This window comes from Salvelinus namaycush, unplaced genomic scaffold (assembly GCF_016432855.1).
Source record: "Salvelinus namaycush isolate Seneca unplaced genomic scaffold, SaNama_1.0 Scaffold378, whole genome shotgun sequence".
In the NCBI taxonomy this organism is placed as follows: Eukaryota; Metazoa; Chordata; class Actinopteri; order Salmoniformes; family Salmonidae; genus Salvelinus; species Salvelinus namaycush.
The window spans coordinates 125003-150723 of NW_024060763.1; the positions used below are offsets into that span (position 1 = coordinate 125003).

The 25721-nt window shown below is 45.9% G+C and overlaps 1 protein-coding gene across 3 annotated transcripts in view; it reads left to right on the forward strand.

The window, feature by feature from the left end:
* The window catches only part of LOC120040747 (sodium- and chloride-dependent taurine transporter), a 55677-nt gene extending 35458 nt beyond the window's left edge, over positions 1 to 20219 (forward strand). Inside the window, exons 11-14 of one of the 3 annotated variants that reach the window (XM_038985791.1) lie at positions 6898 to 7000; positions 7751 to 7851; positions 18264 to 18434; positions 19652 to 19810. In XM_038985791.1, coding sequence (XP_038841719.1) covers positions 6898 to 7000; positions 7751 to 7851; positions 18264 to 18434; positions 19652 to 19810 — 534 coding nt within the window. Of the gene's footprint in view, positions 1 to 6897; positions 7001 to 7750; positions 7852 to 18263; positions 18435 to 19651 lie in introns of those variants that run through there. The other 2 variants (XM_038985792.1, XM_038985794.1) reach the window with 2 other exon arrangements.
* The last annotated feature ends 5502 nt before the right edge of the window (positions 20220 to 25721 follow it).

A 25721-nucleotide genomic window follows, 5' to 3' on the forward strand; every position in this document is an offset into this window, starting at 1 on the left:
TACTATGGTTACTAGGGTAAGTACTATCTTCTGGGACTTACCATGGTTACTAGGGTAAATACTATCTTCTGGGACTTACCATGGTTACTAGGGTAAGTACTATATTCTAGTAGTGTACTTTCACGTTTTACACTGATATCATATTATTGTAGTGGTGTTACTGAAGTTAGGTCTAGTTAATGTACTTTCCTACACAATATATTATATTACAAATGTCCAGTCTAGTCAACTACTTTAGCTACCCCCTTAATGAATACTAAAGGATCTGAGTAAAGTTATTTATATCTAATATTATACTTTGACCTAATATGGTACTGTGGCTTCTGCTATTACTGCTGTCTCCATTATCAGCTTCCATAACAATGCAGGCTATAGACATATTAGGGCATAACTTTCAATACAATATACAGCACCACATGTGTAGTACAGTAAATAGCTACACCCGTATGCAGTGGTTCCCAAACAGTGGTACAAGGGTCCCCAGGGGTACTCAGGTCAGAACCAGTGAGTACAAGTTTGGGAACCACTACTGCCCTAATGAATAGAACAAAGTATTACGGGGATTGTTAATAAACCTCAGAATTCCCCCAGCAACAAGAGTCCCAAAACAACAGTTCCACTTCCTCTTTTCCTCTCTTCTCATGCCAGCCAGTCCCTCATAATAGCCCCACTAAATATGCTGCTGTACTATCAGAGCTTCCCTGTAGCCTACGGTATGGTCTATTTAGAGACGCTTCTGGCTCACACACTTAAATCGCTGTCTTTTATCTCCACTCTTTCTGAAAACCCTCCCTGCCTCTCGGCCTCACAATGTAGAAACAAGCATGTGATTCCCCTCAGGCAGGCCCCCTAGACAGCCAGGGAGTCAGGGACTTACTGCTTTGTCCAAGTTTTTTCCATGACATCACAATCTCATGCTGCCTCTCACTGAGTGCTCTGTTGGGCTATTCTGTTGGAACACTGGACGGCTCAAGGTTCTGTTGGGCTATTCCGTTGGAACACTGGAAGGCTCAAGGTTCCGTTGGGCTATTCCGTTAGAACACTGGAAGGCTCAAGGTTCCGTTGGGCTATTCCGTTAGAACACTGGAAGGCTCAAGGTTCTGTTGGGCTATTCCGTTAGAACACTGGAAGGCTCAAGGTTCCGTTGGGCTATTCCGTTAGAACACTGGAAGGCTCAAGGTTCCGTTGGGCTATTCCGTTAGAACACTGGAAGGCTCAAGGTTCCGTTGGGCTATTCCGTTAGAACACTGGAAGGCTCAAGGTTCTGTTGGGCTATTCCGTTAGAACACTGGAAGGCTCAAGGTTCTGTTGGGCTATTCCGTTAGAACACTGGAAGGCTCAAGGTTCCGTTGGGCTATTCCATTAGAACACTGAAAGGCTCAAGGTTCTGTTGGGCTATTCCGTTGGAACACTGGAAGGCTCAAGGTTCCGTTGGGCTATTCCGTTAGAACACTGGAAGGCTCAAGGTTCACGTTGGGCTATTCCGTTAGAACACTGGAAGGCTCAAGGTTCACGTTGGGCTATTCTGTTAGAACACTGGAAGGCTCAAGGTTCCGTTGGGCTATTCCGTTAGAACACTGGAAGGCTCAAGGTTCCATTGGGCTATTCCGTTAGAACACTGGAAGGCTCAAGGTTCCGTTGGGCTATTCCGTTAGAAAACTGGAAGGCTCAAGGTTCAGTTGGGCTATTCCGTTAGAACACTGGAAGGCTCAAGGTTCCGTTGGGCTATTCCGTTAGAACACTGGAAGGCTCAAGGTTCTGTTGGGCTATTCCGTTAGAACACTGGAAGGCTCAAGGTTCTGTTGGGCTATTCCGTTAGAACACTGGAAGGCTCAAGGTTCTGTTGGGCTATTCCGTTAGAACACTGGAAGGCTCAAGGTTCACGTTGGGCTATTCTGTTGGAACACTGGAAGGCTCAAGGTTCCGTTGGGCTATTCCGTTGGAACACTGGAAGGCTCAAGGTTCACGTTGGGCTATTCCGTTAGAACACTGGAAGGCTCAAGGTTCCGTTGGATTATTCCGTTGGAACACTGGAAGGCTCAAGGTTCCGTTGGGCTATTCCGCTGGAACACTGGAAGGCTCAAGGTTCCGTTGGGCTACTCCGTTGTAACACTGGAAGGCTCAAGGTTCACGTTGGGCTATTCCGTTAGAACACTGGAAGGCTCAAGGTTCACGCTGGGCTATTCCGTTAGAACACTGGAAGGCTCAAGGTTCCGTTGGGCTATTCCGTTAGAACACTGGAAGGCTCAAGGTTCTGTTGGGCTATTCCGTTAGAACACTGGAAGGCTCAAGGTTCTGTTGGGCTATTCCGTTAGAACACTGGAAGGCTCAAGGTTCTGTTGGGCTATTCCGTTAGACCCCTGGAAGGCTCAAGGTTCTGTTGGGCTATTCCGTTAGAACACTGGAAGGCTCAAGGTTCCGTTGGGCTATTCCGTTAGAACACTGGAAGGCTCAAGGTTCTGTTGGGCTATTCCGTTAGAACACTGGAAGGCTCAAGGTTCCGTTGGGCTATTCCGTTGGAACACTGGATGGCTCAAGGTTCTGTTGGGCTATTCCGTTGGAACACTGGAAGGCTCAAGGTTCCGTTGGGCTATTCTGTTAGAACACTGGAAGGCTCAAGGTTCACGTTGGGCTATTCTGTTGGAACACTGGAAGGCTCAAGGTTCCGTTGGGCTATTCCGTTGGAACACTGGAAGGCTCAAGGTTCACGTTGGGCTATTCCGTTAGAACACTGGAAGGCTCAAGGTTCCGTTGGGTTATTCCGTTGGAACACTGGAAGGCTCAAAGTTCCGTTGGGCTATTCCGTTGGAACACTGGAAGGCTCAAGGTTCCGTTGGGCTATTCCGTTAGAACACTGGAAGGCTCAAGGTTCCGTTGGGCTATTCCGTTGGAACACTGGAAGGCTCAAGGTTCACGTTGGGCTATTCCGTTAGAACACTGGAAGGCTCAAGGTTAACGTTGGGCTATTCCGTTAGAACACTGGAAGGCTCAAGGTTCCGTTGGGCTATTCCGTTAGAACACTGGAAGGCTCAAGGTTCACGTTGGGGTATTCCGTTAGAACACTGGAAGGCTCAAGGTTCCGTTGGGCTATTCCGTTGGAACACTGGAAGGCTCAAGGTTCTGTTGGGCTATTCCGTTGGAACACTGGAAGGCTCAAGGTTCCGTTGGGCTATTCCGGTAGAACACTGGAAGGCTCAAGGTTCCGTTGGGCTATTCTGTTGGAACACTGGAAGGCTCAAGGTTCTGTTGGGCTATTCCGTTAGAACACTGGAAGGCTCAAGGTTCCGTTGGGCTATTCTGTTGGAACACTGGAAGGCTCAAGGTTCCGTTGGGCTATTCCGTTAGAACACTGGAAGGCTCAAGGTTCCGTTGGGCTATTCCGTTAGAACACTGGAAGGCTCAAGGTTCCGTTGGGCTATTCTGTTGGAACACTGGAAGGCTCAAGGTTCCGTTGGGCTATTCCGTTGGAACACTGGAAGGCTCAAGGTTCTGTTTGGCTATTCCGTTAGAACACTGGAAGGCTCAAGGTTCACGTTGGGCTATTCCGTTAGAACACTGGAAGGCTCAAGGTTCCGTTGGGCTATTCCGTTAGAACACTGGAAGGCTCAAGGTTCCGTTGGGCTATTCAGTTAGAACACTGGAAGGCTCAAGGTTCCGTTGGGCTATTCCGTTAGAACACTGGAAGGCTCAAGGTTCCGTTGGGCTATTCCGTTAGAACACTGGAAGGCTCAAGGTTCCGTTGGGTTATTCCGTTGGAACACTGGAAGGCTCAAGGTTCCGTTGGGCTATTCCGTTAGAACACTGGAAGGCTCAAAGTCCCGTTGGGCTATTCCGTTAGAACACTGGAAGGCTCAAAGTTCCGTTGGGCTATTCCGTTAGAACACTGGAAGGCTCAAAGTTCCGTTGGGCTATTCCGTTAGAACACTGGAAGGCTCAAGGTTCTGTTGGGCTATTCCGTTAGAACACTGGAAGGCTCAAGGTTCCGTTGGGCTATTCCATTAGAACACTGGAAGGCTCAAGGTTCCGTTGGGTTATTCCGTTGGAACACTGGAAGGCTCAAAGTTCCGTTGGGCTATTCCGTTGGAACACTGGAAGGCTCAAGGTTCCGTTGGGCTATTCCGTTAGAACACTGGAAGGCTCAAGGTTAACGTTGGGCTATTCCGTTAGAACACTGGAAGGCTCAAGGTTCCGTTGGGCTATTCCGTTAGAACACTGGAAGGCTCAAGGTTCACGTTGGGCTATTCCGTTAGAACACTGGAAGGCTCAAGGTTCCGTTGGGCTATTCTGTTGGAACACTGGAAGGCTCAAGGTTCTGTTGGGCTATTCCGTTGGAACACTGGAAGGCTCAAGGTTCCGTTGGGCTATTCCGTTAGAACACTGGAAGGCTCAAGGTTCCGTTGGGCTATTCCGTTAGAACACTGGAAGGCTCAAGGTTCCTTTGGGCTATTCCGTTAGAACACTGGAAGGCTCAAGGTTCTGTTGGGCTATTCCGTTAGAACACTGGAAGGCTCAATGTTCCGTTGGGCTATTCCGTTGGAACACTGGAAGGCTCAAGGTTCCGTTGGGCTATTCTGTTGGAACACTGGAAGGCTCAAGGTTCCGTTGGGCTATTCCGTTGGAACACTGGAAGGCTCAAGGTTCTGTTGGGCTATTCTGTTGGAACACTGGAAGGCTCAAGGTTCTGTTGGGCTATTCCGTTGGAACACTGGAAGGCTCAAGGTTCTGTTGGGCTATTCTGTTGGAACACTGGAAGGCTCAAGGTTCTGTTGGGCTATTCCGTTAGAACACTGGAAGGCTCAAGGTTCCGTTGGGCTATTCTGTTGGAACACTGGAAGGCTCAAGGTTCCGTTGGGCTATTCTGTTGGAACACTGGAAGGCTCAAGGTTCTGTTGGGCTATTCCGTTAGAACACTGGAAGGCTCAAGGTTCCGTTGGGCTATTCTGTTGGAACACTGGAAGGCTCAAGGTTCCGTTGGGCTATTCCGTTAGAACACTGGAAGGCTCAAGGTTCCGTTGGGCTATTCCGTTAGAACACTGGAAGGCTCAAGGTTCCGTTGGGCTATTCCGTTAGAACACTGGAATGCTCAAGGTTCCGTTGGGCTATTCCGTTAGAACACTGGAAGGCTCAAGGTTCCGTTGGGCTATTCCGTTAGAACACTGGACGGCTCAAGGTTCCGTTGGGTTATTCCGTTGGAACACTGGAAGGCTCAAGGTTCCGTTGGGCTATTCCGTTAGAACACTGGAAGGCTCAAAGTCCCGTTGGGCTATTCCGTTAGAACACTGGAAGGCTCAAAGTTCCGTTGGGCTATTCCGTTAGAACACTGGAATGCTCAAAGTTCCGTTGGGCTATTCCGTTAGAACACTGGAAGGCTCAAAGTTCCGTTGGGCTATTCCGTTAGAACACTGGAAGGCTCAAGGTTCCGTTGGGCTATTCCATTAGAACACTGAAAGGCTCAAGGTTCTGTTGGGCTATTCCGTTGGAACACTGGAAGGCTCAAGGTTCCGTTGGGCTATTCCGTTAGAACACTGGAAGGCTCAAGGTTCACGTTGGGCTATTCCGTTAGAACACTGGAAGGCTCAAGGTTCAGTTGGGCTATTCCGTTAGAACACTGGAAGGCTCAAGGTTCCGTTGGGCTATTCCGTTAGAACACTGGAAGGCTCAAGGTTCCGTTGGGCTATTCCGTTAGAACACTGGAAGGCTCAAGGTTCCGTTGGGCTATTCCGTTAGAACACTGGACGGCTCAAGGTTCCGTTGGGTTATTCCGTTGGAACACTGGAAGGCTCAAGGTTCCGTTGGGCTATTCCGTTAGAACACTGGAAGGCTCAAGGTTCCGTTGGGCTATTCTGTTGGAACACTGGAAGGCTCCAGGTTCCGTTGGGCTATTCCGTTAGAACACTGGAAGGCTCAAGGTTCCGTTGGGCTATTCCGTTAGAACACTGGAAGGCTCAAAGTTCCGTTGGGCTATTCTGTTGGAACACTGGAAGGCTCAAGGTTCCGTTGGGCTATTCCGTTGGAACACTGGAAGGCTCAAGGTTCTGTTTGGCTATTCCGTTAGAACACTGGAAGGCTCAAGGTTCACGTTGGGCTATTCCGTTAGAACACTGGAAGGCTCAAGGTTCCGTTGGGCTATTCCGTTAGAACACTGGAAGGCTCAAGGTTCCGTTGGGCTATTCCGTTAGAACACTGGAAGGCTCAAGGTTCCGTTGGGCTATTCCGTTAGAACACTGGAAGGCTCAAGGTTCCGTTGGGCTATTCCGTTAGAACACTGGACGGCTCAAGGTTCCGTTGGGTTATTCCGTTGGAACACTGGAAGGCTCAAGGTTCCGTTGGGCTATTCCGTTAGAACACTGGAAGGCTCAAAGTCCCGTTGGGCTATTCCGTTAGAACACTGGAAGGCTCAAAGTTCCGTTGGGCTATTCCGTTAGAACACTGGAATGCTCAAGGTTCCGTTGGGCTATTCCGTTAGAACACTGGAAGGCTCAAAGTTCCGTTGGGCTATTCCGCTAGAACACTGGAAGGCTCAAGGTTCTGTTGGGCTATTCCGTTAGAACACTGGAAGGCTCAAAGTTCCGTTGGGCTATTCCGTGCATTCCACAGGTGCATTCCACAGGTGCATTCCACAGGTCACGTTTATAAGTGAGTGATCAAAAACATAATCAGGATTAGGAAAAGTTTCACGGCACACCGGTTGGAAACAATTGACGTAGGAAACAAGAGTGTCACTTGGAATGCAAACCTGTGTTTTCTCCCACCACTAGCCTAGGGGCCAACACACTCACCAGCCCTCTACTGCAGTATAATGACTTCTACTGTGTCTCTAGACTGTACGTCTACCTATGCATGCTACATTTACACATGAGCCAAGCACTAAATCCTGCCTGTTTCTCTCTCCCACAGGGTGGCATGTATGTGTTTCAACTCTTCGACTACTATGCAGCCAGCGGTGTGTGCCTTTTGTGGGTTGCATTCTTTGAATGTATTGCTGTAGCCTGGGTTTATGGTACGTCTGCTCTGGAACAAAATGCTCTGTATAGAAACTGTGAACATTCAACGTCCTCAAGCTCTATGTCAGTTACATATATCATTTTACATGTTAGTCAGGTAACAGATGTTCTGAACCAGAGCAACATACAGGAGCAATTCGGGTTATGTGTCTTCCTCATGGGCACATCGACAGATTCTTTTCTGCTTCACCTAGGCCGGTTCGGGGATCCGACCCAGCAACGTTTCGATTTACTAGCTCATTGTCTTAAGCGCTAGGCTACCTTTATAATACTTTACAATCAGGTTTTACAGTTCTGTCTCGAGTGCAACAAATATATTTGACCTTTGTTACACTTTATTGTTGTATAAAATATAAACTGACAGTGCCCAAATAGACCTAGAATTAGACCCAGAATGTGTGGCAGTGTCCCGGCACAAAGACACGAATGAGACATACTATAAGTGGGGAAATCTGTCTGATTTGACATTTATGTCGTGTCATAATTTACATTTGACATTTTGGTCATTTAGCGGACTCTCTTATCCAGAGTGACAGTTAGTGCATTGATCTTAAGATAGCTAGGTAGGACAACCACATATCTCAGTCATAGTAAGTACACTTTCCCCCTCAATAAAGTCAGAACTAGAAGTGGGGGGGGGGGGGGGGGGGGGGGTGAAGTGCAAGTGTTGGTTCAGGATTTTTTAAATGTTCGATTTTTTTTGTGACCAAAATGCTCCCTATTTAACTATGTTCTCCTCCCGTCAGGCGTTGATAATTTCTATGATGCGATTGAAGATATGATTGGTTACAGACCAAATCCCTGGATGAAATGGAGCTGGTCTGTGATCACGCCTCTTCTTTGTGTGGTGAGCCTATGTTAATTGATACTGATTTACTGTACCCTACTGTATATGATGTGCCCTGGTCAAAACCAGAACTGTCCCTGTATATAGCTACTGACCCTGGAACTGACCCTGTATATAGCTACTGACCCTGGAACTGTCCCTGTATATAGCTACTGACCCTGTATATAGCTACTGACCCTGGAACTGTCCCTGTATATAGCTACTGACCCTGGAACTGTCCCTGTATATAGCTACTGTCCCTGTATATAGCTACTGACCCTGGAACTGACCCTGTATATAGCTACTGACCCTGGAACTGACCCTGTATATAGCTACTGACCCTGGAACTGTCCCTGTATATAGCTACTGACCCTGTATATAGCTACTGACCCTGTATATAGCTACTGACCCTGTATATAGCTACTGACACTGGAACTGACCCTGTATATAGCTACTGACCCTGTATATAGCTACTGACACTGGAACTGACCCTGTATATAGCTACTGACCCTGTATATAGCTACTGACCCTGTATATAGCTACTGACCCTGTATATAGCTACTGACACTGGAACTGTCCCTGTATATAGCTACTGACCCTGGAACTGTCCCTGTATATAGCTACTAACCCTGGAACTGTCCCTGTATATAGCTACTGACCCTGGAACTGTCCCTGTATATAGTTACTGACCCTGGAACTGTCCCTGTATATAGCTACTGACACTGGAACTGTCCCTGTATATAGCTACTAACCCTGGAACTGTCCCTGTATATAGCTACTAACCCTGGAACTGTCCCTGTATATAGCTACTGACCCTGGAACTGTCCCTGTATATAGCTACTAACCATGGAACTGACCCTGTATATAGCTACTGACCCTGTATATAGCTACTGACCCTGGAACTGACCCTGTATATAGCTACTGACCCTGGAACTGACCCTGTATATAGCTACTGACCCTGTATATAGCTACTGACACTGGAACTGTCCCTGTATATAGCTACTGACCCTGGAACTGTCCCTGTATATAGCTACTGACCCTGTATATAGCTACTGACCCTGTATATAGCTACTGACCCTGGAACTGTCCCTGTATATAGCTACTGACCCTGGAACTGTCCCTGTATATAGCTACTGACGCTGGAACTGTCCCTGTATATAGCTACTGACCCTGGAACTGTCCCTGTATATAGCTACTGACCCTGGAACTGTCCCTGTATATAGTTACTGACCCTGGAACTGTCCCTGTATATAGTTACTGACCCTGGAACTGTCCCTGTATATAGTTACTGACCCTGGAACTGTCCCTGTATATAGCTACTGACCCTGGAACTGTCCCTGTATATAGTTACTGACCCTGGGACTGTCCCTGTATATAGTTACTGACCCTGGAACTGTCCCTGTATATAGTTACTGACCCTGGAACTGTCCCTGTATATAGCTACTAACCCTGGAACTGTCCTTGTATATAGCTACTGACCCTGTATATAGCTACTGACCCTGGACCTGTCCCTGTATATAGCTACTGACCCTGGAACTGTCCCTGTATATAGCTACTGACCCTGGAACTGTCCCTGTATATAGCTACTGACCCTGGAACTGTCCCTGTATATAGTTACTGACCCTGGAACTGTCCCTGTATATAGTTACTGACCCTGGAACTGTCCCTGGAACTGTCCCTGTATATAGTTACTGACCCTGGAACTGACCCTGGAACTGTCCCTGTATATAGTTACTGACCCTGGAACTGTCCCTGTATATAGTTACTGACCCTGGAACTGACCCTGGAACTGACCCTGTATATAGTTACTGACCCTGGAACTGTCCCTGTATATAGTACTGACCCTGTATATAGCTACTGACCCTGTATATAGCTACTGACACTGGAACTGTCCCTGTATATAGCTACTGACCCTGGAACTGTCCCTGTATATAGCTACTAACCCTGGGACTGTCCCTGTATATAGTTACTGACCCTGGAACTGTCCCTGTATATAGTTACTGACCCTGGAACTGTCCCTGTATATAGCTACTGACCCTGGAACTGTCCCTGTATATAGCTACTGACACTGGAACTGTCCCTGTATATAGCTACTGACCCTGGAACTGTCCCTGTATATAGCTACTGACCCTGGAACTGTCCCTGTATATAGCTACTGACCCTGGAACTGTCCCTGTATATAGCTACTGACCCTGTATATAGCTACTGACCCTGTATATAGCTACTGACCCTGTATATAGCTACTGACCCTGGAACTGACCCTGTATATAGCTACTGACCCTGGAACTGTCCCTGTATATAGCTACTGACCCTGGAACTGTCCCTGTATATAGCTACTGACCCTGGAACTGTCCCTGTATATAGCTACTGACCCTGTATATAGCTACTGACCCTGGAACTGTCCCTGTATATAGCTACTGACCCTGTATATAGCTACTGACCCTGTATATAGCTACTGACCCTGGAACTGTCCCTGTATATGGCTACTGATCCTGGAACTGTCCCTGTATATAACTACTGACCCTGGAACTGACCCTGTATATAGCTACTGACCCTGGAACTGTCCCTGTATATAGCTACTGACCCTGGAACTGTCCCTGTATATAGCTACTGACCCTGGAACTGACCCTGGAACTGACCCTGTATATAGCTACTGACCCTGGAACTGTCCCTGTATATGGCTACTGATCCTGGAACTGTCCCTGTATATAACTACTGACCCTGGAACTGACCCTGTATATAGCTACTGACCCTGGAACTGACCCTGTATATAGCTACTGACCCTGGAACTGACCCTGTATATAGCTACTGACCCTGTATATAGCTACTGACCCTGGAACTGTCCCTGTATATAGCTACTGACCCTGGAACTGACCCTGTATATAGCTACTGACCCTGGAACTGACCCTGTATATAGCTACTGACCCTGGAACTGTCCCTGTATATAGCTACTGACCCTGGAACTGACCCTGTATATAGCTACTGACCCTGGAACTGACCCTGTATATAGCTACTGACCCTGGAACTGACCCTGTATATAGCTACTGACCCTGGAACTGTCCCTGTATATAGCTACTGACCCTGGAACTGTCCCTGTATATAGCTACTGACCCTGTATATAGTTACTGACCCTGGAACTGTCTCTGTATATAGCTACTGACCCTGTATATAGCTACTGACTCTGGAACTGTCCCTGTATATAGCTACTGACACTGGAACTGTCCCTGTATATAGCTACTGACCCTGGAACTGTCCCTGTATATAGCTTACTTACTTTCTCCTGTACTTCTTATTTCTATTTCTCGTGTGTTTTTGTTTCTACTTGACTCTTACTGATATTAATGCTGCATTGTTGGGAAAGAGCAAGAAAGGCCTTTCACTGTACTAGTGCACGTGACAATAAACACTTGAAACGAGAGGAAGAGGGAGAGGGAGAAGAGGAGGAGAAGACTGGATGAGAGGAGGGGAGAGAACAGAGGAGAAGACTGGATGAGAGTAGGGTAGAGAAGAGAGGAGAAGACTGGATGAGAGGAGGGGAGAGGAGAGGAGAAGACTGGATGAGAGGAGGGTAGAGAACAGAGGAGAAGACTGGATGAGAGGAGGGGAGAGAACAGAGGAGAAGACTGGATGAGAGGAGGGGAGAGAACAGAAGAGAAGACTGGATGAGAGGAGAGAAGAGAGGATGAAAGGAGGGGAGATAACAGAGGAGAAGACTGGATAAGAGGACGGGAGAGAAGAGAGGAGAAGACTGGATGAGAGGACGAGAGAAAAGAGAGGAGAAGACTGGATGAGAGGAGGTTAGAGGAACAAGAGGAGAAGACTGGATGATAGGACGGGAGAGAAGAGAGGAGAAGACTGGATGAGAGGAGGTTAGAGGAACGAGAGGAGAAGACTGGATGAGAGGACGGGAGAGAAGAGAGGAGGTTAGAGGAACGAGAGGAGAAGACTGGATGAGAGGACGGGAGAGAAGAGAGAACTGGATGAGAGGAGGGGAGAGGAGAAGATTGGATGAGAGGAGGGGAGAGAAGAGAGGAGAAGACTGGATGAGAGGAGGGTAGAGGAACGAGAGGAGAAGACTGGATGAGAGGAGGTTAGAGGAACGAGAGGAGAAGACTGGATGAGAGGAGGTTAGAGGAACGAGAGGAGCGGGGGGAGGGGGAGAGGAGATTTAGACAGTAGACCAGTTCCTATCAGAGCTTTAGGGCTAGGGTCTTAAATTGTGTGGTGGGGTGCGTGGTTTTAAGATAACTTGCCTAACAACAGTGGCCAGGTCTCCCTCTCTAAAGCCCTATCATTTCTCTGTAAGGTCACATTCACTCCTGTGTTGCCCTGCGTCCTTGGAGGTTAAAGGGTAACTAACTGGTGGCTGGTGGTAAAACTGTGTGTGCGGTGCTGGATTAAAACTGTTGAGGCATTTGGGAAATGTGGTGCTTGGCTCCGTCTTTAGGCTAATCTCATTTAATCCCCTTAACGACCAGGAAACACAGCGCTAATTGTTCTCATGAGAGGGACTAAGAGGAGACTGAGGATCATTTGAGGAGAATGAGAGGGACTAAGGGGAGACTGAGGATCATTTGAGGGAATGAGACGGACTAAGGGGGGACTGAGGATCATTTGAGGAGAATGAGAATTTGAATGAACTAAGGAGACTTTGAGGAGAATGAGGATCATTTGAGGAGAATGAGATGGACTAAGGGGAGACTGACGATCATTTGAGGAGAATGAGAGGGACTAAGGGGAGACTGAGGATCACTTGAGGAGAATGAGACGGACTAAGAGGAGACTGAGGATCATTTGAGGAGAATGAGAGGGACTAAGAGGAGACTGAGGATCATTTGAGGAGAATGAGAGGGACTAAGGGGAGACTGAGGATCATTTGAGGAGAATGAGAGGGACTAAGAGGAGACTGAGGATCATTTGAGGAGAATGAGAGGGACTAAGGGGAGACTGAGGATCATTTGAGGGAATGAGACGGACTAAGGGGGGACTGAGGATCATTTGAGGAGAATGAGAATTTGAATGAACTAAGGAGAATTTGAGGAGAATGAGGATCATTTGAGGAGAATGAGATGGACTAAGGGGAGACTGACGATCATTTGAGGAGAATGAGAGGGACTAAATTGAGACTGACGATCATTTGAGGAGAATGAGAGTGTAACGATCGTCTATAGGTGATTGAGCGGACCAATGCGCAGCGGGTGCTGAATACATAATGACATTTAATGAAGATCCAACCAAAACAGAACACTGACAAAATACAAAACAAATAAACGACGTGAACGAACGAGACAGTACCGTGTGGTGCACAGACACAGCAACAATCACCCACAAACAAACAGTGAGAACAGCCTACCTTAATATGGTTCTCAATCAGAGGAAACGTCAAACATCTGCCTCTAATTGAGAACCATATCAGGCAACACATTAAACCCAACATAGAAACACAATACATAGAATGCCCAACCCAACTCACGCCCTGACCAACTAAACACATACAAAAACAAGGAAAACAGGTCAGGAACGTGACAGAACCCCCCCCCCCCCCCTCAAGGTGCGAACTCCGGGCGCACCACCTAAAGTCTAGGGGAGGGTCTGGGTGGGCATCTGTCCACGGTGGCGGCTCCGGCTCCGGACGTGGTCCCCACCCCACCATAGTCAAACCCCGCTTCCGTAGCCTCCTCCAAATGGCCACCCTCCAAATTAACCCCACTGGATTAAGGGGCAGCACCGGACTAAGGGGAAACACCGGAATGAGGGGCAGCACCGGACTGAGGGGCAGCTCCGGACTGAGGGGCAGCTCCGGACTGAGGGGCAGCTCCGGACTGAGGGGCAGCTCCGGACTGAGGGGCAGCTCTGGACTGAGGGGCTGCTCATGGCTGGCTGGCGGCTCTGGCTGCTCATGGCTGGCTGGCGGCTCTGGCTGCTCATGGCTGGCTGGCGGAAGGCTCTGGCTGCTCATGGCTGGCTGGCGGAAGGCTCTGGCTGCTCATGGCTGGCTGGCGGAAGGCTCTGGCTGCTCATGGCTGGCGGAAGGCTCTGGCTGCTCATGGCTGGCGGAAGGCTCTGGCTGCTCATGGCTGGCGGAAGGCTCTGGCTGCTCATGGCTGGCGGAAGGCTCTGGCTGCTCATGGCTGGCGGAAGGCTCTGGCTGCTCATGGCTGGCGGAAGGCTCTGGCGGCTCCTGTCTGGCGGACGGCTCTGGCGGCTCCTGTCTGGCGGGCGGCTCTGGCGGCTCCTGTCTGGCGGGCGGCTCTGGCGGCTCCTGTCTGGCGGGCGGCTTTGCAGGCTCAGTACAGACGGGTGGCTTTGCAGCCTCAGTACAGACGGGCAGTTCAGGCGGCGCTTGGCAGACGGACAGCTCAGACGGCGTTGGGCAGACGGGCAGTTCAGGTGCCGCTGGGCAGACAGCAGACTCTGGCCGGCTGAGGCGCACTGTAGGCCTGGTGCGTGGTGCCGGAACTGGAGGTACCGGGCTAAGGACACGCACCTTCAGGCTAGTGCGGGGAGCAGCAACAGGACGCACAGGACTCTGGAGGCGCACAGGAGGCTTGGTGCGTGGTACCGGAACTGGAGGTACTGGGCTGGAGACACGCACCACAGGGCTAGTGCGTGGAGGAGGAACAGGGCTCTGGAGACGCACAGGAGGCTTAGTGCGTGGTGCCGGAACTGATGGTACCGGGCTGAAGACACGCACCATAGGGCTAGTGCGTGGAGGAGGAACAGGGCTCTGGAGACGCACAGGAAGCCTGGTGCGTGGTGTAAGCCCTGGTGGTACTGGGCTGGGGCGGGGAGGTGGCGCCGGATATACCGGACCATGCAGGCGTACTGGCTCCCTTGAGCACTGAGCCTGCCCAACCTTACCTGGTTGTATGCTCCCCGTAGCCCGACCAGTGCGGGGAGGTGGAATAACCCGCACTGGGCTATGTAGGCGAACCGGGGACACCATGCGTAAGGCTGGTGCCATGTATGCCGGCCCGAGGAGACGCACTGGTGGCCAGATGTGTTGGGCCGGCTTCATGACATCCGGCTCAATACTCAATCTAGCCCTGCCAGTGCGGGGAGGTGGAATAACCCGCACCGGGCTAAGCACACGTACAGGAGACACCGTGCGCTTTACCACATAACACGGTGTCTGCCCGTACTCTCGCTCTCCACGGTAAGCTCGGGGAGTTGGCGCAGGTCTCCTGACTGACTTCGCCACACTCCCTTGTAGCCCCCCCCCCCCAAGAAATTTTTGGGCTTGACTCACAGGCTTCCGTGCTAGCCGCGCACCCTCATAACGCCGGTTCCTCTCTCCGGTTACCTCTGCTCTCCTAACTGCCTCCAGCTGTTCCCATGGGAGGCGATCTCTTCCAGCCAGGATCTCCTCCCATGTGTAGCAACCCTTGCCGTCCAAAACTTCCTCCCATGTCCATTCCTCCTTCTTGCGCTGTTGCTGCTGCCCGTTAACCCGCTGCTTGATCCTTCGTTTGTGGGTGATTCTGTAACGATCGTCTATAGGTGATTGAGCGGACCAATGCGCAGCGGGTGCTGAATACATAATGAAATTTAATGAAGATCCAACCAAAACAGAACACTGACAAAATACAAAACAAATAAACGACGTGAACGAACGAGACAGTACCGTGTGGTGCACAGACACAGCAACAATCACCCACAAACAAACAGTGAGAACAGCCTACCTTAATATGGTTCTCAATCAGAGGAAACGTCAAACACCTGCCTCTAATTGAGAACCATATCAGGCAACACATTAAACCCAACATAGAAACACAATACATAGAATGCCCAACCCAACTCACGCCCTGAACAACTAAACACATACAAAAACAAGGAAAACAGGTCAGGAACGTGACAGAGAGGGACTAAGAGGAGACTGAGGATCATTTGAGGAGAATGAGACGGACTAAGGGGAGACTGAGGATCATTTGAGGAGAATGAGACGGACTAAGGGGAGACTGAGGATCATTTGAGGAGAATGAGACGGACTAAGGGGAGACTGAGGATCATTTGAGGAGAATGAGAGGGACTAAGGAGAATTTGAGGAGAGTATATGTTTATGAATGTGTGTTACTGACAACCCTGATGTTATTGTGGTGGTGGTAGACACCCTCATTAGATATGGCAGTAGCCTTATTATCAATTTCGTCAAATAATTATTTTAATTCAAAAAATGTTCCCTAATGTTCATGAAACAATAGGTGTTTGTTTGAAGGAAGTGGCAGATCAAATCAAAGTGTATTTGTCACGTGCCGAATACAACAGGTGTAGTAGACCTTACAGTGAAATGCCGAATACAACAGGTGTAGTAGACCTTACAGTGAAATGCCGAATACAACAGGTGTAGTAGACCTTACAGTGAAATGCCGAATACAACAGGTGTAGTAGACCTTACAGTGTAATGCTGAATACAACAGGTGTAGTAGACCTTACAGTGAAATGCTGAATACAACAGGTGTAGTAGACCTTACAGTGAAATGCCGAATACAACAGGTGTAGTAGACCTTACAGTGAAATGCTGAATACAACAGGTGTAGTAGACCTCACAGTGAAATGCTGAATACAACAGGTGTAGTAGACCTTACAGTGAAATGCCGAATACAACAGGTGTAGTAGACCTTACAGTGAAATGCCGAATACAACAGGTGTAGTAGACCTTACAGTGAAATGCTGAATACAACAGGTGTAGTAGACCTTACAGTGAAATGCTGAATACAACAGGTGTAGTAGACCTTACAGTGAAATGCCGAATACAACAGGTGTAGTAGACCTTACAGTGAAATGCTGAATACAACAGGTGTAGTAGACCTTACAGTGAAATGCCGAATACAACAGGTGTAGTAGACCTTACAGTGAAATGCCGAATACAACAGGTGTAGTAGACCTTACAGTGAAATGCTGAATACAACAGGTGTAGTAGACCTTACAGTGAAATGCTGAATACAACAGGTGTAGTAGACCTTACAGTGAAATGCCGAATACAACAGGTGTAGTAGACCTTACAGTGAAATGCTGAATACAACAGGTGTAGTAGACCTTACAGTGAAATGCCGAATACAACAGGTGTAGTAGACCTTACAGTGAAATGCCGAATACAACAGGTGTAGTAGACCTCACAGTGAAATGCTGAATACAACAGGTGTAGTAGACCTTACAGTGAAATGCTGAATACAACAGGTGTAGTAGACCTTACAGTGAAATGCTGAATACAACAGGTGTAGTAGACCTTACAGTGAAATGCTGAATACAACAGGTGTAGTAGACCTTACAGTGAAATGCTGAATACAACAGGTGTAGTAGACCTTACAGTGAAATGCTGAATACAACAGGTGTAGTAGACCTTACAGTGAAATGCTTACTTACAGGCTCTAACCAACAGTGCAATTTTTACGGTTACGGTTTCTTTCATTGCATTCTTATTACTAAAATAAAAACAATATGTTAAGCTATTTTAGTTTAACCACACCAGGGCCTTAAAATAAGGACAACTCTAGTATGCTGTTCAGTTCTTCTGAAATAGAATACATTTTCTTCATATCCTGTTTCTTTAGACCTGTCTAAAATAAATAATGGATTTATTGTGATGGTGTAGGCTACATTACATGGATTTATTAGACTTTTTAAAATGTACATGTTCCAAAGGTCTGCATCAGTGGCTTGCAGTGGCATGTGTGGAAGCCAGGAGATGCTAAATGTGTTTATGTTAATTGTTTATGTTATTTAACGGTCAATTACCGTGAGACCGACAGTTATTTGCTTGACAATCACCGGCTGACGAACTTTCGTGACCGTCACAGCCCTATTCAGAACAAACTGTCCATTACATAAAACAATGCCCAACCGTTTCCTGATTGTCCTACAATGGAGAATATGAGTTATCAGAAATTCATCAACCCTCCCTTATGTAGCTTACTGTTTACAGCTTGTTTTTCTTAGCTTAATGTGTACACAGTGTACATACCACATGTGATTTGTGTAAACTTCTACATTTATATCCTGTTTATCATCTGTATATCCTGTTTATCATCTGTCTGTATATCCTGTTTATTGTGGCAGCACCATTTCACCAAGTCAAATTCCTGTACATGCAAAACAGGATATACAGACAGATGATAAACAGGATATACAGACAGATGATAAACAGGATATATAGACAGATGATAAACAGAATATACAGATGATAAACAAGATATACAGACAGATGATAAACAGGATATACAGACAGATGATACATAGGATATACAGACAGACGATATACAGATGATAAACAAGATATACAGACAGATGATAAACAGGATGTACAGATGATACATAGGATATACAGACAGACGATAAACAGGATATACAGATGATAAACAGGATATTCAGACAGATGATAATGTATTTTGAGAATAAAGGTGATGATTTCCATTTTTGTTTGTTTCTGCCGCCAGGGTTGCTTCGTCTTCTCCTTGGTCAAATATAAACCTTTGACGTACAACAAGGTTTACGAGTACCCCGACTGGTCAATCGGTGTGGGCTGGACTCTGGCCCTGGCTTCTATGATCTGTATTCCTATGGTGGTGGTCATCAAGATCATCCAGTCTGATGGACCACTCATAGAGGTTAGTACTCAATCCCCATAGCTCCTAGACTCTGGCCCCTAGCTCCTACCCTCTTGGCCCTACCCCTATTCCCATACCCTTAGGCCCCGGTCCCTATCCCTAGGCCCCTACCCCTAGACTCTGGCCCCTAACCCTAGACCCTGGCCCCTACTCCTAGACCCTGGCCCCTACTCCTAGACCCTGGACTCTACCCCTAGACCCTGGCCCCTTCTCCTAGACCCTGGCCCCTACCACTAGGCCCCTACCCCTAGACCCTGGCCCCTACTCCTAGACCCTAGCCCCCACTCCTAGACCCTGGCCCCTACCCCTAGACCCTGGCCCCTACCCCTAGACCCTGGCCTCTACTCCTAGACCCTGGACTCTACCCCTAGGCCCTTACCCCTAGACCCTGGCCCCTTCTCCTAGACCCTGGCCCCTTCTCCTAGACCCTGGCCCCTACCCCTAGACCCTACTCCTAGACCCTGGCCCCTACTCCTAGACCCTGGCCCCTACTCCTAGACCCTGGCCCCTACTCCTAGACCCTGGCCCCTACCACTAGGCCCCTACCCCTAGACCCTGGCCCCTACTCCTAGACCCTGGCCCCTACTCCTAGACCCTGGCCCATACTCCTAGACCCTGGCCCCTACCACTAGGCCCCTACCCCTGGCCCCTACTCCTAGACCCTGGCCCCTACTCCTAGACCCTGGCCCCTACTCCTAGACCCTGGCCCCTAATCCTAGACCCTGACCCCTACTCCTAGACCCTGGACTCTACCCCTAGACCCTGGCCCCTACCACTAGGCCCTTACTTCTAGACCCTGGCCCCTACCACTAGGCCCTTACTTCTAGACCCTGGCCCCTACCACTAGGCCCCTACTTCTAGACCCTGGCCCCTACCACTAGGCCCCTACTCCTAGACCCTGGCCCTACTCCTAGACCCTGGACTCTACCCCTAGGCCCTTACCCCTAGACCCTAGCCCCTACTCCTAGACCCTGGCCCCTACCACTAGGCCCCTACCCCTAGACCCTGGCCCTACTCCTAGAACCTGGACTCTACCCATAGGCCCTTACCCCTAGACCCTGGCCCCTACTCCTAGACTCTGGCCCCTACCCCTAGAACCCTGTGGAGGTCTCATGTCCATCCATCTATAACAGATACACTTACAGTCGTATAATCACACTTGTATATTGGTATTTACTGTGAAGTTAAACATAGCTTTTCTCTTTTTCTCCCTCCAGAGGATCAAGGCTGTGGCGGCTCCGCTAGGAGGTGCTAGCTCCCGTCCAGCCGACCACCGTTCTAAGGGCAAGGCTTGCGAGCTGGCCTACCCGCTGGACCCCAACGGGAACAACGGCCTGATCAAGCCCACCCACACTATTGTAGAAACCATGATGTGAGCGCTCTCTGTGAGAGGAAAGATTCTTTTTTTTTTTAAATACCCGCTTTCTATGTTATTATACTATATTATCGCTAAACTAGTTGTAGGACCAGGTTTACATGTATCTGCACTAGGACGGTTATTTTTTTTTTTTTTGTTTTCTACAGAGGAAGTTACATTATTGGGTTTCCTGTCTATGTTTGAAATATTTTTTATTAAACTATTGTTAAGAATATTACTGTTATTACGATTGGATGAAGTTAAAAGTAAAAAAAAAAAGAAAAAGAGATCTCCAAGTCACATGGAGCAGCAGTATCTCATAAGAACAGAATCAGACGTTCCTACTTCTTTTCCCCTGTAGAATTATAAGTGGTCTGTCTATATTTTGGCGTGGATACTTAAAAAAAAAGGCTTTATAAAACCCGGAAGAATGAAATGTGTGTCGTGTTTTGAGCTGTACCATTTGACTATGTGATGTTGATGTATCTAGATCAACCTAGTTGCTCTCAGCTTTAACTCATGTTTATAGTACGATAATATCGTGGAGGTGGTGCCTCTTGTATACAGTGAGATTAGTCGAGTGTATTTGTCGTTGATGTTTGTTGTAAAATTACAGCTGAACCTGAACGTACCTCCACTACTAAGCTGAGTTCAGGGTCCAGAACATCTCGTCTACAGTTGCGGGCCACTAAAACAAAAACAAAAATGAAACCCTGTACCTGTCTGCTGTACCGGGTTTTGTGACAAACAATTGCTAGAAGGCACTTGAGCATCTTGACGCAATTGTTTTGTCAGTATATATAACACTGCAGTGCAACCTAACTTTTTAGTGCCAGCAACTGTACTTGGCTGTGGAGGTACAGACCTGTCCTCCCTGTACAGTGTAGTGTGTACATACAGTCATCCGAACTCCATTTTAGACTAGACTACGTTGTTGTGGACACTACTGTTACGTGCCATCCATCTATCCCAGTGCATACAGTAGCTACATCACACGTGTTTAAAGTCTCTGATTGATTATTTTCACTTAATAATGCAGTGAGTTTTCCTTTATTCTTTGTGTTTTAGTCTCTTGTCGTATTTCTGGCTATAGATAGAGGACATGACATAGTGGCAAGTCAATAAGAAGCACAACAGCACACTATATAACGCATTTACCATCTCTTAAATCTGTCTCAACATCACTATATTACGTTTTTAACATCTTTTTAGTCTGTCTGTTCCATGGATTTATAGGAGCCTAAAGGATCTACCATAATGACATGATACATTAATGTATACTCCCCATACAGTAACTATTGAAGTACAACTTAATGTATACTCCCCATACAGTAACTATTGAAGTACAACTTATTGTATACTCCCCATACAGTAACTATTGAAGTACAACTTAATGTATACTCCCCATACAGTAACTATTGAAGTACAACTTAATGTATACTCCCCATACAGTAACTATTGAAGTACAACTTATTGTATACTCCCCATACAGTAACTATTGAAGTACAACTTAATGTATACTCCCCATACAGTAACTATTGAAGTACAACTTAATGTATACTCCCCATACAGTAACTATTGAAGTACAACTTAATGTATACTCCCCATACAGTAACTATTGAAGTACAACTTAATGTATACTCCCCATACAGTAACTATTGAAGTACAACTTATTGTATACTCCCCATACAGTAACTATTGAAGTACAACTTAATGTATACTCCCCATACAGTAACTATTGAAGTACAACTTAATGTATACTCCCCATACAGTAACTATTGAAGTACAACTTATTGTATACTCCCCATACAGTAACTATTGAAGTACAACTTAATGTACACTCCCCATACAGTAACTATTGCTCATTAAGGAACCATCCAAATGCAAGCAAACCTCTTATCAATCAGGTCTTTCCGTTGAATTGCTGTAGGCTAGGTCAGTGAAATTCTGATGTAATTAATGAATATAGTAATTGATTAATGTACTAACTAATAATATCCACTCCCTGCAGCCTTCTCACACTAAGCTTAGTTTTAAATAGTATATTATGACAGCTTTTCAAAGAGGCCGAAACAATTCGAACTAAAGCCTGTTGGATTCTTCTTAGAATTGAATGTTGAAATGTGGAACCCCGTGTAGTGAATGGAAACTTTGGTTGATTCTATTACATTGATTATTTTTTATTTTATTTTGTTGTATACAATTAGAAAAACGTTTTTTATTTTTACTTTGATTGTTTTTCTATCACATTTTTGCCTTTTTTGTATTCAAAATGTAAAATGTAAAAAATGACCATCCCGTCTCCAGTTGCTAATACTTTCTGAGGATGAATCGTCATTTAACAACTTGCTGTTAATCAACAAAACTGCAATTTGTAATGTGCAATACTTTGTAGAAAGATAAGTATGTTTTTCACTCTGTTTTTTTAAATAGGTTGTACTTTTTACTTTGGAAGGAGAAAAGAGAAAATAACTTTCTAAACAATGCGAGAGACAAAAACGACAATTTCAGGGGCCAATGAAAACCACAAAATGTTATGTCATAATATCAACAAAGAAACAACGGTCATTGCAGTAGTATCATTCTCTGTCATAACACACACACAATTTGATTCATCTTTATCAAAAGATATACACAAATATTGTCGCAATGAAAGTAAACCTGACATTTTATAACTATTGACTCAATGCTTGCTGGTAGTCTGAATTGACCTGTGAAGTACAGCTGATATTCTAAAATGATGCTGACACCAAACTTAGGCCTACCTGTGATTCAAAGGGGTTTTAATGTGGAAGACATTTCAGTTGAATGCATTCAGTTGTGCAACTGACTAGGTATCCCCTTTTCCTTTTACCATAGTGCTGTTAGTTTGTATAGGAGATTATGACCCGCAGAAATTAAACACCAGTAGTTAGCTAGCTAGATTCCTGTAACAAATCACTAGTAGTTAGCTAGCTAGATTCCTGTAACAAATCACTAGTAGTTAGCTAGCTAGATTCCTGTAACAAATCACTAGTAGTTAGCTAGCTAGATTCCTGTAACAAATCACTAGTAGTTAGCTAGCTAGATTCCTGTAACAAATCACTAGTAGTTAGCTAGCTAGATTCCTGTAACAAATCGCTAGTAGTTAGCTAGCTAGATTCCTGTAACAAATCGCTAGTAGTTAGCTAGCTAGGTGCCTTACAGGTGCCGTATCAAAGAAGCTCACTGAAAACCAAATGAAAAAGCATTATTATGGTGAAGATAATGGCACCCAGTCCATCGCTGGAGATTGGAGAAGTCTATCACAGATAGAAAACATAATGTTAAACTTCTTTAACTCTCCTGCCTCATATACATTACATTACATACCTTCATAAGAATGTACAAGGGGAAATGTTTTTAATCCATAAAGAAGAAACCTTTTTAAAATACAATTTGAAAGATTTTATTTTTTATTTCTATGGCGCTAAATAACCTGTAAAGCAAAAAAAATTGTATTTAAAACGAGGGTTTTACTGAATAAAAAAGATTTGGTAAAAAGCCTTTCATTTTCTCATGTACAGTGAGAGTGTCCCATGGTGAGTCTATAGGGCACATAATAAAGCAATGAGCTTGCACTTTACTCATTCAACATCATAATTATCCATATAATAAATCAGAATAATAGATTGGATTTATATTGAGCTTTTCCAGATGCATTACAAAGCAAAAGGGGGGGACGACTCACCTCATCCACCACCAATGTGTAGCATGGCGGCCATTTTGGAAAATCAATCCCACCACATATCCCCTATCATGGCGGAGAGGTGAGGAGGACCTATTGCTGGGTGTATGGCCCCAGTGCTCCCTCCCAAACCCCCACACTAGGTGGCTAAAGCCACTAGACCACAGGCTTATCCAGGGCAGTTTAGCCTCTTGTCCCCTATCACCCCACAACAATGCTGCTTCCAAGAGGAATGACTTAAGAGGCTTGTGTAGTTAGTACTACACATTAAACATTGTGTCTTAGTGTCACACGTAGGTTGAGACATACTCTTGTCATAAAGAATGTTGCTACATCAAATAGCTCTCCCACATTTCCTATAAAGATGCACCATTTGGGCAGGCCTATAACGGAGATGCTACAGGGAATGGTCTTACATTGAAGTCATTTAGCAGAGGCTCTTATCCAGAGCAACTGACAGTAGTGAGTGCATACATCTTCGTACTGATCCCCCGTAGGAATCGAACCCACAAGCCTAGCGTTGCAAGCACCACACCAAAACAAAGTGTATCTGTCACGTGCGCCGAATACAACAGGTAGTTAGCTAGCTAGATACCTGTAACAAATCGCAAGTAGTTAGCTAGCTAGACCTTACAGTGAAATCCTTACTTACAAGCCCTTAACCAACAGTGTAATTCTTAAGTAAAAAGTAGGTATTATGTAAACAATAGACAAGTAAATAAAATAAAAAACAGTACAATGAAAGTGAAATTAACAGCAGCGAGGTTATATACAGGTGGTACCGGTACAGAGTCAATGTGCGAGGGCACCGGTTAGTCGAGCTAATTGAGGTAATATGTACATGTAGGTATAGTTAAAGTGACTATGCATAGATGATAAACAGAGAGTTGCAGCGTAAAAGAGGGGTTGGCGAGTGGGGGGTGGCGGGACACAATGCAAATAATTCAGGTAGTCAATGTGCGGGGGCGCCGACTAGTCGGGCTAATTGAGGTACTATGTACTTGAATGTGTTGAGCCACATGACGATCTCACCATACATAATGACGACTGAAGACACGGCTAGTTATTTGCCGAACAATAAACACGATCGCAGTTACAAAAATAAATCTTAATTTGGATAAATGTTACAGATACATATTTACATAACATGTTACAAATGTTACATAAATATGTATCTGTAGAAAGACGAAATGTCATTTCAGAATGACGGAGAAGATGAAATGTAGAAAAAAATTCTAACAGCTTTCTCTCCTATTTATTCCCCAAGTACCTTATTACAGACCAAACTTGATTGATGTGACAATATATGACCTCTACTGTACCACTCTTCTTCATGCCATTGCTTTGTGCTGTAATTTACTGTTTTTTTACATTTCTAGTGATGATTTAAAAAGAAAAAGCATATTTTTAGTAAGTATCCTTTGCTTTGATAGGTGACGTTTGTAATTTGACAACTTTGTGAGGGAAAAGTAAAAAATAAACATCTTTAAAAATATATATATTGTGGGTTTGTTAACTTTTTTGGACATAATATATGATACATTTCTCAACATTTTGATATAAATATAACATCAGAAACTCGGTATCATTATATACTGTAGGTTTTAGTCATTTCAGCATCCATCACCCAAACTACCTGGTTTATAATAGTATATCGCGTGGGAGAAGCCTGATGAATTTGCAGTATAATGTCTTCCGCTGTCACATAGTGTGTGACAGAAGTTGATCAAACTCACTTCTATACCCTTTCATACCATGATTTACCCGCATGATTGGAAAGTAAACGCAAGTCTCAAACATTAAAACCATGTGTTTTTCTTAGCCCAGTATCTGAAGATGAAGACTCATGATAAAAGATTTCACACACTGATCTGGGGCCTGTATTCACAGTGTCTCAGAGAAGGACCCCTCTGTACATATAATCTTTTTCATTATCATGTAAAAAGCTAAACTAATCCTATAGCAGTACTTCTACTTTGTGACCACAGGCCCTGATCCCTGGCTGAAGAGATATGTTAGCCCTGGGGAAGATAGTCTATTCCTAATATAAACACAACAGTTATTTCTTCAAGTAAGGTTTAGTTTAGTTTTCCATTCTGTGTCTGCCAGATTTCTCCAGGAATAGCTTATTATGGCAGAGAATATATTTGTGGAAAGATTTGGCATTTGCTCTCTGTAATAACAATAACAAAACCTATTTCCTCTTGTGTTCCTACTTGTTCTT